Source organism: Falco peregrinus, chromosome 5, assembly GCF_023634155.1.
Source record: "Falco peregrinus isolate bFalPer1 chromosome 5, bFalPer1.pri, whole genome shotgun sequence".
Lineage (NCBI taxonomy): Eukaryota > Metazoa > Chordata > Aves > Falconiformes > Falconidae > Falco > Falco peregrinus.
This window is the reverse complement of record NC_073725.1, coordinates 37,691,972-37,709,825: the sequence shown is the minus strand read 5'-3', so window position 1 is coordinate 37,709,825 and position 17,854 is coordinate 37,691,972. Positions and strand designations below refer to the sequence as shown.

Below are 17,854 nucleotides of genomic sequence, written 5' to 3'. Positions count from 1 at the left end.
AGTATAAGGGTTGCACTGTGTTGGATAAGGGGAACGGGGCTGAAGCAAGGGCTGTTGGCCAGTTCAGTACCTTTAAATTTGCCATATGTGCATATATGTGTTTCTGTTCAATATATCTTGAATGTCTAAATGCATGTCACCTAGTCCTCTTCCTCCCCTAGGTGTGTCACTTGATCATAAATTTCTCCAGCACAACAGGTGCTGTCTTGCAGACCGCATGGCAGGCAACACACTGCAGCCAGCCTCCTGTTTGGGCTTGCACTCCGAAGGCGTTACAAATTCGACAGCATGTCTTCTAGAGACCTTCAGGAGTGTGTGTCTCCTCTACCCATCCGCAGCTCAAACCATTTTGGCTTTGTCCACAGTTGGCTGGTGTCAACAGGAAACTTGTCACAGTTTTCAGTGGACATGGTGTGAGGTCTAAATATGAATTATTATTACTCTAATATTTATTGTTTATGCTAGTTAATATATTTATACCACATTATATCACACTTTTTTATTGCTTGAAAAAGAAAATAGTTACCATATGTTAGAAGCACGTTACAGAAAAGAGCAGTGAATTACATCAGCAGTTCTGACATGCTCATAGGCAACCTATTGATCCATTACCTGCATTCTGTATTCCATACCCATACTCTATAAACATGAGAACAATTGAGCAACTGCTTCTGAATCTATTATTTGGGGGGAAAAACCCCAAACTTTCGTAAGTGAAAGCTTAACATAATGTACACCAATATACCGATATTCTGCTAAAAATGTTTACATTTTTAAAAAGGCCAAACCTTCCAGTGTTAATATACTTCAAAGAAATTGTGAAGAGCATTTATTTCAGCCTTTCATTGTCAACAGCTTTGCTGGAATCTTCTTTCTGTTCTTACGAAATGGAACAGCTTCCCTCTGAAAAGTGTGCTGTTGGGGATAGACCCTCTCCCCCAAGACTCTCATTTCCTATAGCAGTGAGTGTGTTCATTCCTGGGAAGAAGTGGGAAGATCTGCAGTTCTCCTCTGCTCTGTTTGACTGTGGTAGTGCAGATTTAAAGTCAAGACACATCCTCTCCCTTAATGTCAATACTCACAGGTGGAGAACATCATTCTGCTGCAGAGCAAAGGAGAAGGCAAGGACAACTCTCTGGAGAAGGATGAAAACCTTTATTGGTCAGCTCTGAATACTAATCTCTGTAATATCATTTCCAAGGTCTGCCTGCATCAATTTATGGCACTCCAGTGAATAGTTTTGACATTTTTCCAGCTGTTCTGACATGGATGTTGTCATTTGAAAGACAGAAGCTTGGGAACAGGCAGAAGGTGCTATGATTTTTTTTGTTTGTTTAGGTGTTTTGGGTTTTTTTCCCCCTCAAGTGAATTGATTATCCAATGGCCTTAAAAAAATCATCAAAAGCTTTTTGAAGTGTGACATGCCTCCAAAGCACTGTTCCTATCCTTCAGCTACAGAAGATATGCTCAGAGCACGCACAGCCTGGCACCAGCAGCAGGAGTGGGAAGAACAGAGGAACAGGAGGGCAAAGCCACAGAGGCAAAGCACGTGGAGGGACTGGGGCCAGCAGAAGGCTTCTGGGCATCTCCACAAGTAACATGAATAATATAAACTTAAGAGTGTCCCTGGTCAGATCTTGAAAATGAAGCTTTCTTCACTGTGGACTTATGTAAAACCTGAGGCAAAGCTGATCAGAAGCCAGGGAAAGTTGTCCAGGGAGTTCAGACGGTTTTATAACAGGCCCTAACTAAGCACAAACAAGTGCTTCTGTGTCAACACAAATGAAGTTTTACACCTGAGCAAACAGCATCCTGCAGTCTGTGAAGCAACAACACATATCTGTTAATACCTAGAGTGGTAGAAACCATCTGCTCCACCCCTGCGTGAAGGTTGAATTCCTCCAGTAATACCCTTTGTAAGCAGGGAGTGACTCCAGGTCACCAATACCCTTTGCGATGCACATTGCTAACCCTGCTGCATGCCACAGCGACTGGAGGAACGGACAAATAACCCTGCCAGGTATTCCACCCTATTTCTCAGTTAATTTGTTAAAAATCAACCAGGAGTGTTGTGGATGGTAAAGCTGCTGGGAAGAGAAAACCACTGTAAAGAACAAACACTCAGAAAAGAGCTTTCAATGCATCTGCTTTCTTGGCATGCCTCATGGTATGTAACAAGCGGCATCGGTTACAGTTAGCTCATCATTTTCTGTAGCAGTTCTGCCCAGTGACTGGTATTTGGGTGTCCCAGGCGGAGCAAGCACGGCTCAGAGCTCTCAGGCAGCACAGCCACCGTGAGGGGTGCAGAGCCCCAAGCCAAGAGCCTCGTGCTGTCCCCTGCAGCCATGTGGCACCACGGCCAGCCCAAACCCAGAGAGACCCGCAATGCTGGGGGGTGCAGCCAGTGGTGACAAGCTGTGCAGCAGCAGCTCCAGGCTGACACAGTTTGTGCCAGCAGCCAGCGGCATTCATCTGGAATGATCCCCACTGGCATTTGCTGCAGGATAAATATTGTCTGGGATTTTTCATTATCTTCCCTGGGCAGCAATGACACAGCAGTGACGTTGTTTTGAGCTCTGTATTTCCAGCCTCCCACCACCAGCCAGAACTAGTAAGGGGATTTGAGTCATTTTTCTGAACATAAGCATTTGCTGATACTTGCGAAAGCCAAGAACATCCACACAAGGGATTTGCATGGGACTGGCAGACATGACAAAGGACCTGTGGAAGATCTCTGGTCTTCTGGAGTGCCAGGTGAGAGACAGACAGAGCACTCCAAGGTTCCTCAGATAGCACTGGGTGTCTATTTTGAGGTAACTGAATTAGCTGGGAGCCAGCTCACAGCTGAAGCTATCTAAATGCAGGTGCCTACGTGTGCCCCAGGTGTCTGGGGCCCATGACAGTCGGTTGCACTCTGCCATTGAAGACAGAAGAGCTATTCAGCTGGACAGAAGTAGGTGTCTGCTTCATGAGGAGCTGATAGCTTTCTGGGGGCCTGTGGATATATCAGCTCTGATCACGAAAGAGGGAGCTTAGTTATCCAACCTATACCTTGGCACATACATACAGAGACAGATGTAGTGTCATGATAAGGTGTTGTACTTGGTGTGCCAAATCCTATGCCAAGGCTCTTGGATTTCGGGTCCAGTCCCTTAATGTGACATAGTACAGGAAGCCCAGCATGTGAACAACAGTGAAATTACCTTTTTTTCACTTGATTTTCTTATTTGAGCCTTTCAGACAGGTCATATCTGGATACATCATAGTAGAGCAACTTAAAGTATGGCTGTCCTAAACTAGAAAGTCTCTGTCGCCTTCCAGGAGGATGCTCTGCAGCCCCAAATGGTGGGAACGGTGGTTCACTCCTCTTGCTGTGTTTCCCACATTGCAGGTCTGTCCAGGTTTTCGACTGGACATGGCTCCAGCAAGGCAGCATGAGGCTCGTTCCTCGAGGCTGTCCCTCTCACACCGCAGGAAGTCAGGTAGGTCCTTTCCTCTCTTCCCTCTTCCTGCTAGGAACTGCAAAGGAAAGGAGTGACACAGGAAAATCTGTGCTAATTCTATGTGGGACAATTCACTGCACTCTGTTTTGGTTTTCTTTCATAGCTGCAGAAGGAATATTGAGGAGAGCTGATGGGGAGCAGCTCCTGATACCCCATAGATATTTTTCTACTTCAATATTACTTTACTAAGAGGCCTCAGAATAGTCTGAGGACCAGGGACTGTGTTCCAGCCTTTTGGTGTGCCACCCAAGACTCGAGATTGCAGGGAAGAATTCAGACTGTCCGTGGGGATCTTCTGCCCTTTCCTGCCTACAAAGTGAGTGGAGAGAAGCAAGACCAACTGAGAAACGGACTGGCATGTCCTGCTTTCTCATTGCTGACTGCAAGGAGGAGCAGCATCTGGCCCAGTACTGAGTCAGTCATTCTATCTTGAATGCGCATGCCAGCGTGGACATGCAAAACCACCTTAGGGCCTGTGAGACGGGACTGCGATATAAGCATCTAGAATTACATTGTCAGCTTTGGGGGAATGCAAACCCAATGATGTTAACCCAGCAGTGTGCCCCTTCCTCTTCACTGTTCCCACCCCCGCAAATTTGCTGAGCTAAAGGATCATAAACTGCTGAGTTCTGCCTTCTGTTTGCCAAAACCGCTCAAGAATCGAAGGGCAGACAATTCTTGGGGGTTATGACCTGATCCTGTCATCGTCATCACTACCATAAGGGGGGAAAAAAAAAATATCTATTTTTCCAGTCCAGTAGTGTTTCTTATCAAAGGTAGCAAAGCTTGTTTTGTAATAATGCTCTAGGAAGGACATTATTGCACACTAAGGGCAAAGTCTGGTGGATTTGAAAGCTTGGTTAAGTGATAGGAAAAAGATGATAATGAACAACCGCTTATCAAGGTTCCAGGGAGATTAATCTGCACAAGGCACCAGTAACAAAATCAGCGTATGGGTTTTTAGTTAACGATCTGGAAGAGAAAACATAGGGTGCTTTGGTGTGGTTTCTGTTGACATCAGGAACCTGGCTTTGTAAAGGTCCTGACTGGGGGGGGGCAAAGGAGGGGGGGGGGGGAAGTGCAACATCTGCTTATCTCCTGTGAAACCAGAATGCCTTTTAGCCATGAGTAAACTTGCTGATTTCAGTGAACCTCTGACGCACTAGGAGCAAGCTAGTCCTGTACCTCAGGTGCTTTGCTGAATCAGGAGCTGGATGCATGGCCTCTGTCACTCACTGGGTTTGTGTGGGGAGAAGGGAAAAAAAGTAATTTCAACTTCTGGCACCTTCTGGACTGCCAGAGCTTGGCTGGAACTGGTGGCCTGTGAGCAGCACGCTGCAGAGAGACCACGCATTGCCTGCCACAGACATGTGCTCAACACAGGCCGCTCAGCAGGGCAGGTACCTCCCTGCCACATCCATGGCATGCCTGGCTCCCACGTGCAGCGTGTACATCTGCCGAGCCTGCTGTGGGCGACAGAATGCATGTCTATGTATTTCATCTTGGAAAAACCCTGTCTCTAGGGACTGCGAGACAGTAAGGGTGGATGGGGAAAAAGAACAGATGTCTTCTTTTATATAGAACTAAAACTGGTGGTGAATTTTTACATTTTTCACTGCAGAACAACAACAAAAAAGAATAGTTGAAAGGGTAGAATGTACATGGTTCTCAATTCTCATCTCTGAAGATGGATGAGTAAAGTGCAAGGAGAGCAAGAGGAAGGTGAGGTACTGATTTTAGGTACTATAAACTCTCAGCATATACAACACTTCAGCATAAGCCAACCCTTGTTGCAGGGTTTCTTTCCCCTGCTACACCTACTTGACACAGTATGAAAGTTGCTTTGCTCAACTCCATTTGACAACACTTACAATAAAAAGCCCTTGCTTGCACTAGACTTCTTAGAAGAAAATGAAGATACCAGACAACCATATAGAAGATTTTATTACAAAATTATTTTAACATCTACATCCAAGTACAAGGCTTAAAACTACAGCTCTACTTTCAGGAATAAAAATTCAGTAAATGCTGAAAAAGATACTGTATTATCTATATCGATAGCCCTTAAGTGATTACTATTACAGATTCCACATGGGTTCCTTAAGTGCTATACATTCCTCTGTCTGCATCATGAATATCTTCTGCAGCTTCTCTCTGCAAGCAGCATTGCAGATGTAGTTTACAGCACCCATGTGCTTCAGCTGCTTCGAGAAGTTACAGCTCCTACCTGAAGTAGCTGCAGCTATGCTACAGATGTACAGTACACCATGAGATCACAACTCACGTTCAAGCATTAGCAGGTGCAGAGGTCTTATTTATGTTTACTTCACAACAATGACTACCTAGGTATGTTTTTGTGACCATGTATTCAACACAAAAAAAATAAATCAACAAATACTGAAATATATTATGGCAGCAAAGACAGCTTTTTCACACCTGTATATTCTAGACAAAGATACATTTTTATTACCCATTTCATTCACTGAGCTGAGCTCAGATACATGATCTGGTGACCTTTGGTGATTGCAGCTTATTCACTGGGATAAAAACAGCCTTGATGTACTACTGAAGTCATTATGCTCAGTAGTTACCACCAACAAATCTAAATTTGGTTTTTGAAGTTCAGTATATCAGAGTACTATTTTTGATTGAGAAATCTGTCCTAATAGGACTTCTAAAACAAAGGTAGGTCCAGATTTCTCTCATTCCTATTAAAACAATATTTAATATGTAGAGTATGGAGTAGCTTTCTGTCCAACAAATACACATCTGTTTTAGAGAACTGTCATATATGACAGAGCAGGATGCTTTAAACACTGTACTTGACTTACTGCAGAGGACCACATCACTTAAAATAATCCTCTAATTAGTAAAAAAATTCAAGTAATATTATACAGTCCTGATGAACTTTGACTGGCCAGTTTTGCAGTGTCCGTTAGTTTAATTTCTATTCTGTTCCTTAGTTTTCCTTGCTTACAAGGGGGAAAATGCACAGAGATTATGTGAAAGGAAGCAGCTTATTGAAAATGGAGTATTTTCAGTATTTTCCCAACAGCACTCCCCTACTGGCACTGTTCCTGTGGCATTTCCCCACTATTTTGATATTCCTAAGTTTTCAGCACTGTTCCTATTTTGAAATTTCTCATTTCTTAAGTCCTTTCCATTGCAATGGACAGTTAGAATAAAAATCCTCATTCCAACACCACTCTTCCTGAAAACCTTTCCAAACAGACCTTCAGTGCTCACCACAGCTTTCAGGGTATAGAATGCCCATGTACCATTTTGAGCTAGTGTGGTCCAATGCAGATGTGACAAAGATAGGCAGATTTTGGTTTAGTGTACTGAGCCACTAACCTTCTAACAGCACAACAAAAAGGAAGCATAAGATCATGTTTTAAACATGCCGTTTCTCACATCATGTTTACATAATGCAGATCACCAAAACCTTTCTGTTCAACTTGCATATCTGACTCCAGTTCTTAGAAAATCCTGACTGACTGACCTGGCGCATGCTTTCTGGAGCGCAGGGATGTAGGCTTGTTGTGGCCTAACCTTACAGCTGCTATAACCAACTAGCTTTCCATCTCTTTCCAGTAGCTGTCTAAATTATCCCAATTCTACTTAGTTACCTTATGCATAGGAGCCTTACTTGACTAGTTCTCCATGAACAGCATAAGATTAATATAATCTAGCAATGCAACTCAGAGCAAGGCATCACATAAGAATTATTACTGGAATACAGGGTTTTTTTGAAACAGGACTTCCTTACACATGGAAAACACTTCCTCCTTACCTCCTAGGGCTCTCTCTCTTTCGGTCAGGCTGTTATTTGAATGCTGTTTGTATCTTGCTACAAGACTGCCATGTTAAGAGGATCTTTTTCAAATGTTGTAATACTTTAGATAAAGCTTTAAAGTACAGGTGTTATCTATCTACCTGAGAAGTTCTGTAATACAATAAACTGCTGACAACTACTCTAGGAGAAAAATATACACCAGAATAACTGACATTTATCAGCATTCAGAATTCAAGCATTAAACAGGACTCAAAAATTGCACACCTTTACCACATCAAGTCCTTGATCATAAGGAAAAAAATGGTCATCTGATTTTCCTCTATACACATCTTTTCTTTAAAGACATATGTGCTCCTATTTTCCTGATACTGAAGTCCACAGCAAGGTTCCACATGCAGTGCATACAGCCTAGGCTGTAACACTCATTGTTTTCTCTTCTGCCAGTCCCAAAATGGAAGAATTTGCTTGTTTGGAGGCAGATGAATACTTCCAAACACTAGCCTTTTTTGATGAGGCAGCTTGATCCCCTTGGGTGTGTGGATACCAACTTCTCTTCAGATTGCTGCATTCTGCTTTGATACGTTCTTGGGGCCTTTACTTGGGACACACCAGTCATCTGCCTCTGAGGTAGCCTGGTAATGCTTGGAAGCAGATTTGTTAAAAACTGGGAGTTTTTCCACAGATTCTGTTGATAGCGCCTAAAAATCAAGGAGGAAAAAAGTTTAACTCTCAATAACGCCACTTTGTAAAAATTCACAATGTATTTCAAGCGTTAAGGCAGTGACACTCCAAAACAGTTATTTACACAAGTGTTTCTATAGTAGATGCAGTAGTTTAAGTCCTTCAGTTTGCTTTGGATAATTTGGCAGGACAAATGCAGTAACAATGAATGATATTATGCATTTATAGGCCTTAAGCATTACCCTGTAACCCCTTTTTTTCAAGGTAGTGCTGGAAGACATGAACTTTCATTTACAAAGTTCCACAGAAACTTTAAAATATGCTCCTTCCCAACTTCCATATTTTGCAGCTTAAATTCACATTCTATTGGGAAATTAAATAAAAATGTAATATGTATATAGCTGAACCATCTCTTCCTTCTGTACTGCTTCTCTGGTTGTGCTTCAGTGTGCTTGGACTATATTGTTGGCTTACTAGTAGAAGTTCAAAGCCAGTTTTTCCCCCCCATGAGTAAGCACAGAAAGTAGAAAAGAACAGGTATTCCTATTTACTTATAAAAGCAGCAGTCTATGTTATAGACCAGGTATTCAAGATTACCGATACCTGAATCCCATATATGACAGATGTTGAATAAGAGCAGGTACCAGACTTTTACGGATTAGCTTATACAGGCCTTATGGCTGTCAAGAGTAAAGAAACCAGATCTGTTGTTCACACCTATTACCTACTGGTTCATGGAATACAAAGTACTGGGAGCAAGTGAGATAACACATCTTAATACAATCTGAAAACTAACAGGGCTCTCAGTAGTAGTTTTTCAAGTAAACTCGTTAAAGCCAAGTAACCTTTTTAATTCTAGATACCAGTTACAAATCTTCCTAGCCTTTCTTAATAAAGATGAAGGTTTTTCTACCCATGAGCAGAGAATGTTCACCTTACAATGACACTCACTAGGTACCCCATTGCATTAATGCTAGTTTATCTTTTATTTAACCAAATCAAAATACATACCTTCAAGTAGATAATAGCATCTGTTCCATAACCACATATGGAGTAGAGATTTAGATCTCCCTGAAAGTATTTAGCATACAGGCGAGAAATTGGCAAGCCATACCCAAAGCCAGCCTAAAAATAAAAGTACAAAAAAGATTTTAAGTTGCAAGAGCTAATAAATAAGTAGCTGGAAAGTCTTCAGGGATTTTAAACTGTTTCAAAGTCCTTTGCATACAGAATATTGAAACTGACCATTAAGAAAAAAACCAGAACCACAGGGAAAAAAAAAAAATCTCAGATCTCCATGGAAGAGGGAAGGCTTTATATACGTGTCCTACTTTTACCATTACATTTCTGTATTTTCCCTCCCTTTTTTCTGCTAGTACAGCTACATTAGTAAAAGGAGTTTACTACTGGTGAACAACAACAACAACAAAAAAATCAATAGTCTAAGCCTACTCCAGCTGTGCTTGCATGCCTCCATAAAGACAGCATAAATCATACTATGTTTGAGGACTGAGTAGGAGTGAAGACCAAGTAAATTACTATCACTGGAGTATAAGAAAAAAAACACCACCAAGATTAGATTCAAGTTGGAGTGTTGTTCTTTGTTTACACCTTTAAAAGCACGTTTTTTTCCACCAAGCTAGATATTAAAAATCTGTTTCAGAAAATGTTAATTCATATTTATGAGGCTCAATAATCTTCACATGCTCCCACAAAGCATAACACAGACAGTGTTTCATTATTTATTAACCTACCAATCTGTCCACCACTTACAGAAACCTTATTAGCAACATGAGTATTGAAAATATCTTACAAGAGGGGCATTTCGTCCATCATCCATCCTCGGCCTTGGTGCTGTGGAATACATGTAGCTAAACAACTGCTCAATTTTCCTTACTGGAACACCACCTCCTCTGTCTGAAACCTGATTTAATAGACAATAAAGTTAACACTCTCAGTATACGATTGTTGTTATTTAAGACACTTATTTGAACAAACCTTTCCAATAGTAATAAATGCAAACATTTGTTTTGCAGCATATAATTTTTCAGTTAGATAATGGAGGCTATCAACAGATTGTTCATGCATAGTATCTGATCTGTTGTCAGAGGCTGGAATTTCCTTTAATAGAATTTGCTGCAGCATATGCAATCATAAAGATTACAGTAAGCCCATATTGTAGTAGCCCAACAAGATACCTTAATTGCCAGGTCTTCTTGTCCCAGAACAACCGTCACTTCAATTGGAGAAAGGGAAGGACTGTTTTCTTGGAATTCAACAGTTGCCCTCATTGAATTCTACAGAAAAAGAAGGTCATCATTATCAGACTGTTAGATCTGTGCACTTAAAATCATACCATGCCCCTGGTTATGCAGAGGCTGAACACACTACCCTCTGTACCTATCAGTGCCTTGTTACCAAGGGACACACTTGGCAGTTTAGCTTAACAGGCGCAGAGGAGGTCTTGCACCTAGAAGTGACTAAGCATAGCCAAGTCTCTTCTACACGTGAAAGATAATACTATTCTTGCCCGACAGTGTAATTTAAACATTTAACTCCCTTGAAAGTCACCAGGTTTCTCAAGAAGAGCAGAATTCAGCAGTTGCTAAAGGCTGCCAGAATTCTGCATCTCATGTTGACAGCACAGTAGTTCAGCCTCATTCACTAGTTCAGGATGCACCAGCCACTCCACAAAAGGCACCAGGGCAAGTCTGCACTGCAGATGTAATCTCTGAAAGCAAGAGACTAGTGGTGGCCACAACCTCATGTCCCACTTGTACACTCCCTCCCTTACCGTGTCCCATTCACTACCACATATAAGCACCCAAATACTCTCCTACAAACTGCAATCATCCCTTTCCCAACTGCCAAAGCTATTTATCAAATAAGAAAAATTTTAGAAACCTCACTGTCCTGCGCAAAACTTTACTTAATTTAGCTAGAGATTTCAAGTATCAGCGATTCTGCTCATACTAAGGGAAGAAACAGTTTATACTGACGTACCTTGAAGAGCTCAAAAAGCATGTGAAACAGATGAGATGGGACATATACGATATTAATTGGCTTTCCTGGAGACTTTCCTAGAGGAAGGGAAAAATAAAAGCAAGTTTTAGAAAAGGGCAGTGGAATTTCTGTATTGCATCCAAGTTTTACAATAAGCAAGCAGTATGCCAAAACAAACAAGAAAATCAAGTTTCAGTTTTGTCCCCCTGCTCCAAATGAGCCAACAACTTTATGTACTTATACCAGTGTTTAGACTGTAATTGCCACTTGCTTAGTAAGTTTCTTTTCAAATAAACTGAATAAAAGCAAGTATTAATTCCCTTCTATAAAGTAAAGAATTTCAGAGGTTAAGCAAACTGCCCAAGAACAGACACATGCAGGCAGCTTGGACCAGAAGCAGCATTTCAGTCAGAAGTCCCACTTCCTCACCCTAGATACAGAGCTCCCCTCTAGGAACTTCTCATGTTACTTCTAAGTACAGGTTAGTCCTAACTTCTCTCAAACTCTAAATAGTACCTCGGGAAATCTAGCGTTTAAGATACAATGGCATCTAGTTCTCACACAGGAGACTAAATGAGCTGCCTAGAACGAACAGAAAGTGAAGAGGAACTAGCCCAAGACAGACCAACTGGTATATACTATTATGGCTATAGAAATGGGAGCCTTTTGATTCAGTGAAAGCAGCAGTTCAGTGACTGATAGGAAGACAGATGTAAAAGCTCTTGTCTTACCATTCACTTGGGTAAGTTTCAGTTCCGGAGCTGTTAAGTAATACTGGTCACACAACATCTTGGAACTTTCAAAAGCATCTGAAATATTTAAATAAAATATGTGAAGCGTAATATCAAACACTGTAGAAATTCTTGCTAACACATGGCAAAATATGGTTAACTGCATTAGCTGCTAAGGTGTTACCAACCATAAGCCTGCATCTCAAATGAGTAGTAACATTGCCTATTTATTCTCAGTTTTTAATGCACACAGTGGATGCAATTACAGCAGCATGGGCAAATCCTCAGTAAGATGTTCGTCTTACAGAATTATCAAGTTTTATCAGTAGGTAAGGCCGATCTCAATACCACAGACAACTTTAATTCCTACCTCATCTGCCACTTTCTAGGTCTTACTACAAAAGATTTTTTACTGTTACTTCATTTTAAATTCTGTCCTATACAAGCTTTTGTTTTGTTATGACTGCTTTACAGCAATTTTAATAAAAGCCAGCCAGCATCATATACATCATATTGGTTACCCAAATTGCTTGCAATCAGATATAAACACTGATCATGAAGAGTTATGTTAAGGATCTGAGAACACATACCATTCACTACTTCAGCAACATCGCAGCAAGGATCAATGCTTCCAATGTGCCTTGGATGCCCCGAGCTGGACTTATCATCAAAAAGAAGGGCTGTTTGAGATGAAAACAATACTGTATTTAATCCCAAATACTGTATTATTAAAAAGCCCTAAATTTAGAGTTACACACTGATCACAACAGATAATCACATAAAATACAGAGTGTTTTAACTCACAAAAGGCATAAACAATGTTATCTACTGCTAAACTATGTTGGGTTTTCTGTAGTTCAACATCTAAAGGCTTTTCAGATGTAAATAATGAGATCCCTACATATTCTGCACAAGACTTACAAAAGTAATGGGAAAACTTGTTTTCTAGACTAGACTAATTACAGAAAGTCATAGATGGAGTTTCTAACCTTTCAGTGTCACAAAGTCATCAGAGACAGATCAAAAGTTTTAAGAAATAGTTACATTAACATGTCTCTCACTAGGTTGAAGTTTTTCCTCAGATAAATATTTCTACTTACTGTGTTGGTTCATTAGCATCCGGGTGGAAATACGGCTCATGTAGAAACGATCCAAAAAATACTGTATGTTTTGATTGGTGACAGGATCTACTTTAAAAGTGTCTTTGTATTCAATTACTCCTTGTGCCATTGTAGGAACCACATCATGATGTCTGTTTCGGACTCTAATTAATGTATCTATAAAGCTGGGTAAAAAAGAACTTTTTAGAACATTATTCTAGGACTACATTGAGGCAAGCTTTGTACAATGTCATTATCTAATCCCACAGCAGCACAGATGAGTGCATAACAACCTTAACATTAAAATACAGCCTATTTTTTCATTCTTGTAAAATTCCTCACTGACCTAAAGCATAAGATTTTGATATTTTTAATACAGAAGGTGCAATCATTAGCCATGTCAGATTCACTGCTGAAGAGAAGGCAAGGAAGGGAAATAGATCCCCAGCTGACATCTTGGAAAGCAGGGATTTGACATCACAGATATTTTGTTGTTATTTCTCTGCCAGGACTGAGGGCAGTATGCCATTGAAACTGAGCTGCAACAGGTCATATTTATCTGCAGTATTTCTAAACATAATGAGAGATTTAAATCAGGTTGCTTTATGCACAACACTTCATGCTATCTATTATCAAATATTGCTATCTATATCAAATATGACTATTATCAAAGTCGGCTTATTACAGCTGTCATTCTAAGTGGACTGTATTGCAAAGGATAGAATGTGAGGGAGAAAGTTCAAAGAAACAAATGACAAGCTTACTCAGATAAGACTTTTTGGTCATCTGGGCTTTTCTCATGGAACTCAACCAGCTCCATCAGGCTTTGGATGTACCTATTACAAAAAGAACACAAGAAATATGCTATTACTTTGATTTTTATTAGCCTAGGAACAGGAAAAATACTTTTGTCTTGTCCAAATCATTACTCTTCACAAGTCAGCTAGAAGACTGAATTATCTTTTAAGTATTCAAGTTCAATCCAAGATGGATACTTCTTGACTGCCTAAACCCCCAGGAAATTTTAAGTCTTTTCTTGTGCCCGCCACCCTGAAAGGAATCTAAACCCTCACTTTAGGTACATCGGATCCCATTACAATTCTTGAGAAGACAGGCATTTCAAAAGAGGATGCAAATGACAATATTGATCAGGAAGCCATCCAAGCATAATTACTCTAAATCGGATCCGCTTTGGCACAAGCTAATTACTTGAGCCTCCTGTGGTAACATCTGACAGCCTTGATGCATATTGCAAAGGCACACCTGTTTGCTAGATTAAGAACAGTTGCTACAGTAACTCTAATACTTTTGACCTTTATGTCAGACATCCTTGCAAATGCTGCAACTGTGCCAGTAAAGTGAAGTTAAATCAGATTCAACACTGTCAACCACAAGATTTTGTTAACTGAACTCCAAAAGCTTGCTGTGCAGGCCAAGGCAAGATGCTATGGAACAGAAGCTCTGTAGCAATTCCATCAGTGAAAGACCCAAACATATAGCCTGCTTTCCCATTTTTGTGTAGCTCTGAGGGCTATGTAAAAACATAGTAAGTCTTTACTTACTTCAAGAGTAAGAAGTGAGATTTGCTCTATCAGTTATTTAAAATAATAATTTAACAGTGTTGGTTTTCCATTTAATTTTTAGAAAAGGCCAGCATTGTAACAGTTTGCAGTCCAGCTTTGATGAAGCAACTGCATTTCTAGTTTATTTTGTTACTGTCTTCTACTGTTCAAAACGTCTACAATGAAGTTGTCAAAGCTATGCTATTTTACAGGCTGAATTCAAGTAGTTCTTACTTACCAGCTTTTTACTAATTGTACTGATGGAGTGCCTAGTAATTTATCAGGAAGAAGATCTATTTCTTTCAGTATGTTTGCAAACCTCACAGGAAGTTCTTGTCGCAAAAATGCAAAAGAGGTTCTCTCACATCCATTAGTTGATCCTATGAATAAATGCAAAATAACAACTTTGTTTGAGAAGTGTCAAAATACAGCTACAAATCACTGTCTTTCCACAGATTTCAGGACTATTCCTTCGTAACCATCATGCCATTACTGGCCAGTTCTCCTAAGCGTATGTACATGTTTGTGCAGAATATTGTTTACATGACAGCAAGACACAGCATGTTCCTGGGAGGAACAGTTGTACTTTTCCCATTTAGACACGGGACTTATTTGTAATCCTCTCGAAGAAGCACTCCAGCCTTTGTAAACACGGGCTGCGTCGGGGTGACGTCCAGAAGCGTCATGTGAGCACGGGCCTCACAGCCGCCAGCCGGTAATCGGATCTGGGAACAGCCCGTCCGCCCCGGCGGGGCAGGGCTAGCGACTCCCCCCGATAGCGGGCAGCGCCGCGGAAAAACACCGCCGGCTGACCGAGCCCTCGGCCCCCCGTCCCATCGCCACCCCGAGACCGGGCTGTAGCGGATCCTCAGCTGTCATCGAGGCCTCACCATCGCCTGGCACCCGGCCGACGGGTGCCCGAGGCCAAGGGTGGTCGCCCGAGGCGACCTCCCTGCCGCCGGCAGGTCCCCGAGGGGGCTCGCCCCGGCGCAGTCAGATCCCGGAGCCCTGCGGGGGCAGGGTCGCCGCCCCCGCCCCCCCTCCCGCCGCAGCCCCCGGGCGCGCCCCTCAGCGGGGAAGCGACCCTCGGGGCGACGGCGTCGCGGCCGCCCCCCGCGGCGCCGGGCCCGACCCTCCCCTGCCCGTCCCGCCTCTCACCGAAGTCCAACAACTGCTTGATGGAGAGCGGGGAGGGGGAGAAGCGGGAAAACTCCTCCACTTCCCGCGGCAACTGGCTGCGGCTGCTCTTGGTGCCGCCGCTGGCCCCTGCCAGGGGGGCGGCGGTGCGCAGGGCGATCCGGGCGGCCTTCATCGCTCCCGGGGCGTCGGTCGGTCGGTCTGTCGGGGGGTGTACAGGTGTGCGTATATGTGTGGGTAGCTGGCAGTCGAGCGGGCGGGCAGCAGGTAACCCGGCAGGTCGGTCGGTCGGTCTGTCGGGGGGTATATAGGTGTGTGTATATGTGTGGGTAGGTGGCAGGCGGGCGGGCGGCAGGTAACCCGGCAGGTCGGTCGGTCGGTCGGCAGGTGCCGTAAAGACTCGCGCTGTCCCCTCACCTGTGGCAGGCGACGTCCCGCGCCGCCTGTATTTACAGTCCCCGGGGGGCGTGGCTCCGGCGGCCCCGCCCCCCCGCCCCAAACGGAACGTTCCCCGCGCCAAGCGGCTCGTGACAGCCGCTGGCAGGGCTCCCCCCTGCCCCCCCCCGTGCCGTCCCCCGTCCCCCGCCCGGGGAGGCCGCGGGGAGCCTCGGGGGGGGCTGGCCTGGTCCGGCCCTGCACCGCTTCCCGTGACCTTGTTTACCGGGCGGGGGTGGCCAATGTCAGCGGCGGGGCGGCCTTGCCAAGATCCGAGGGCGCCGCGCTCCCGCCCCCCTCCCGCGGCTGCTCGGTGGGCGGCGGCGGGGCCCCCGCGGCTGTGGGGAACGGGCCCGGCCCTCCCGGCCCGGCCCGCCGCGGGCGGTGGGCGCTGGCAGCCGTGTGGGCCGCCCCGAGGGGTGCGCTGGTGTCTGGGGGATGAACCCGGGGGAAGCGGTCCCTGAGGGAGCGCAGGGCATGCAGCGCTGCGACTGGTGGCAGGCCAGGGTCGGGGTGCAAAGGGAGCAAGCCCGGGTCCGAGCCACAGGGTTCGGGGTGCCTGCCATGTATGTCGTCACTGTGACCTGGATTAATAGCGACTGAAGACGGCTGCCTCGGTGGCACACTGGTCCCAAATTGCCGTGTGACCCTTTATTTACCCTCTCTGGAGCTGACCTAAGAGGTGCTGAGCAGCTCGCACGCAGTCGGCTCATCTTCCAGGGTCACGGATGAGCTGGGAAAAGCCTGCGCACCTTTCCTCCTCCCTGGAGAGGGAACTTTGATCTCGGGTGCTGCCTGGCTGTTCCCCAGGCTGCCCGGTCCCCATCACGACAGGCAGGCTTTGCGTAATGTGTTGAAGAATGGAGCTAATGTCGGCACAGGACTTAGTGATGTCCTAAATCTTCGTCAATAACAGCAGGAGCATGTGGCAATAAAACAATACAAAAAATATAGCCTTAATATTTACATATAGTCACTCTAGTCTGGTTTTGATACACATGTTTCTACGCACACACAAATAGGTATACTTTTGTTTTCATAGGAAGGTAGATAGGTTCCTAACAAGAAACTGGTATACTTAGTTTAATAGGCAGAGGAGAACGCTTTAGTTTAGCATTAGATATTTTTTTTTGTACTTTATCTCATTTTTGTCTTCCTGGTCATTACATGTTACCCCTGCTTGCTGTTCTACTCTCACTCTACTTTCTGTTTTGTTATTTTATTGGGAGAGTTACTCCTTTATTGTTCCATTGGATATGTTATGTTTTACCACAGTGATTGAATGTTGGCCTATGAAATGTGAAATGAAGCAAAATGAAGACATAATAATATATAATTATTATATATTTTATATATATACACAAATAATAAAATAACAAACATAACCATTTTGATTTTTCTTGTCCTTGCCAGAAGTTGAAAATTTGAGAACAGGTGTTGGAGTTTGCTTTTGATTGTTTTCACTTTGCTTGCCTGCAAGTTGCAGATGACTCACAGAAGTAAAAATATAATTAAACAGAAAAAAAAATGTTTAAATTATGGAGCATGTGTAGGACAGTTTTTGTTTTCTTTCATGTTCTTCCTGAAGCCGCTAATCAATGGCAAGCAAGAATCTCAAGATTAGCACTTTGCAATGAAATATCAGTCAAGAAAGTCCTCCATACCAGGCAGTTATTCTAGTTTATAATGTCTCTATTTCTGTTCTTGTTGAGACTCTTTCTTTTAATCTGTTGGTGTGCTCACCCTGCTTAATATAAGTAACTTCAATAGTGTTTGTGAGTAGTCATATCACACACTTTGTTCTGAATAGAGGAAAAGTCTACTAGGAATAATTCCTGTTGTTTACATTCCTCTTCTTTACAGCAACTTGTTTTCTTATAGTTTTCCTCGTAGTTATGCAGTAAGA

The 17,854-nt window shown here is 43.2% G+C and overlaps 1 protein-coding gene and 1 long non-coding RNA gene across 3 annotated transcripts; one reads left to right on the top strand and one right to left on the bottom strand.

Annotated features, from left to right (window-relative positions):
- The first annotated feature begins 1,932 nt into the window (after positions 1–1,932).
- LOC114014186 (uncharacterized) lies at positions 1,933–4,255 on the top strand. Of its 2 annotated transcripts, none has more exons than XR_003557604.2 (3): positions 1,933–2,754; positions 3,392–3,482; positions 3,607–4,255. It is a non-coding gene; the product is annotated as an uncharacterized LOC114014186 (long non-coding RNA). The 2 variants fall into 2 exon arrangements; XR_003557602.2 differs by having other exon boundaries at positions 1,935–2,167.
- Positions 4,256–5,429: 1,174 nt separating this feature from the next.
- PDK4 (pyruvate dehydrogenase kinase 4) lies at positions 5,430–15,952 on the bottom strand. The gene is made up of 11 exons (XM_055805762.1): positions 15,535–15,952; positions 14,615–14,756; positions 13,579–13,650; positions 12,815–12,999; positions 12,305–12,394; positions 11,715–11,792; positions 10,984–11,060; positions 10,179–10,277; positions 9,794–9,904; positions 8,992–9,105; positions 5,430–7,997 (listed from the first exon to the last, which is right to left on the bottom strand). The coding sequence occupies exons 1-11, from the start codon at positions 15,686–15,688 to the stop codon at positions 7,854–7,856; spliced, it is 1,266 nt and encodes a 421-aa protein (XP_055661737.1). The 5' UTR covers positions 15,689–15,952; the 3' UTR covers positions 5,430–7,853.
- Positions 15,953–17,854: the final 1,902 nt, after the last annotated feature.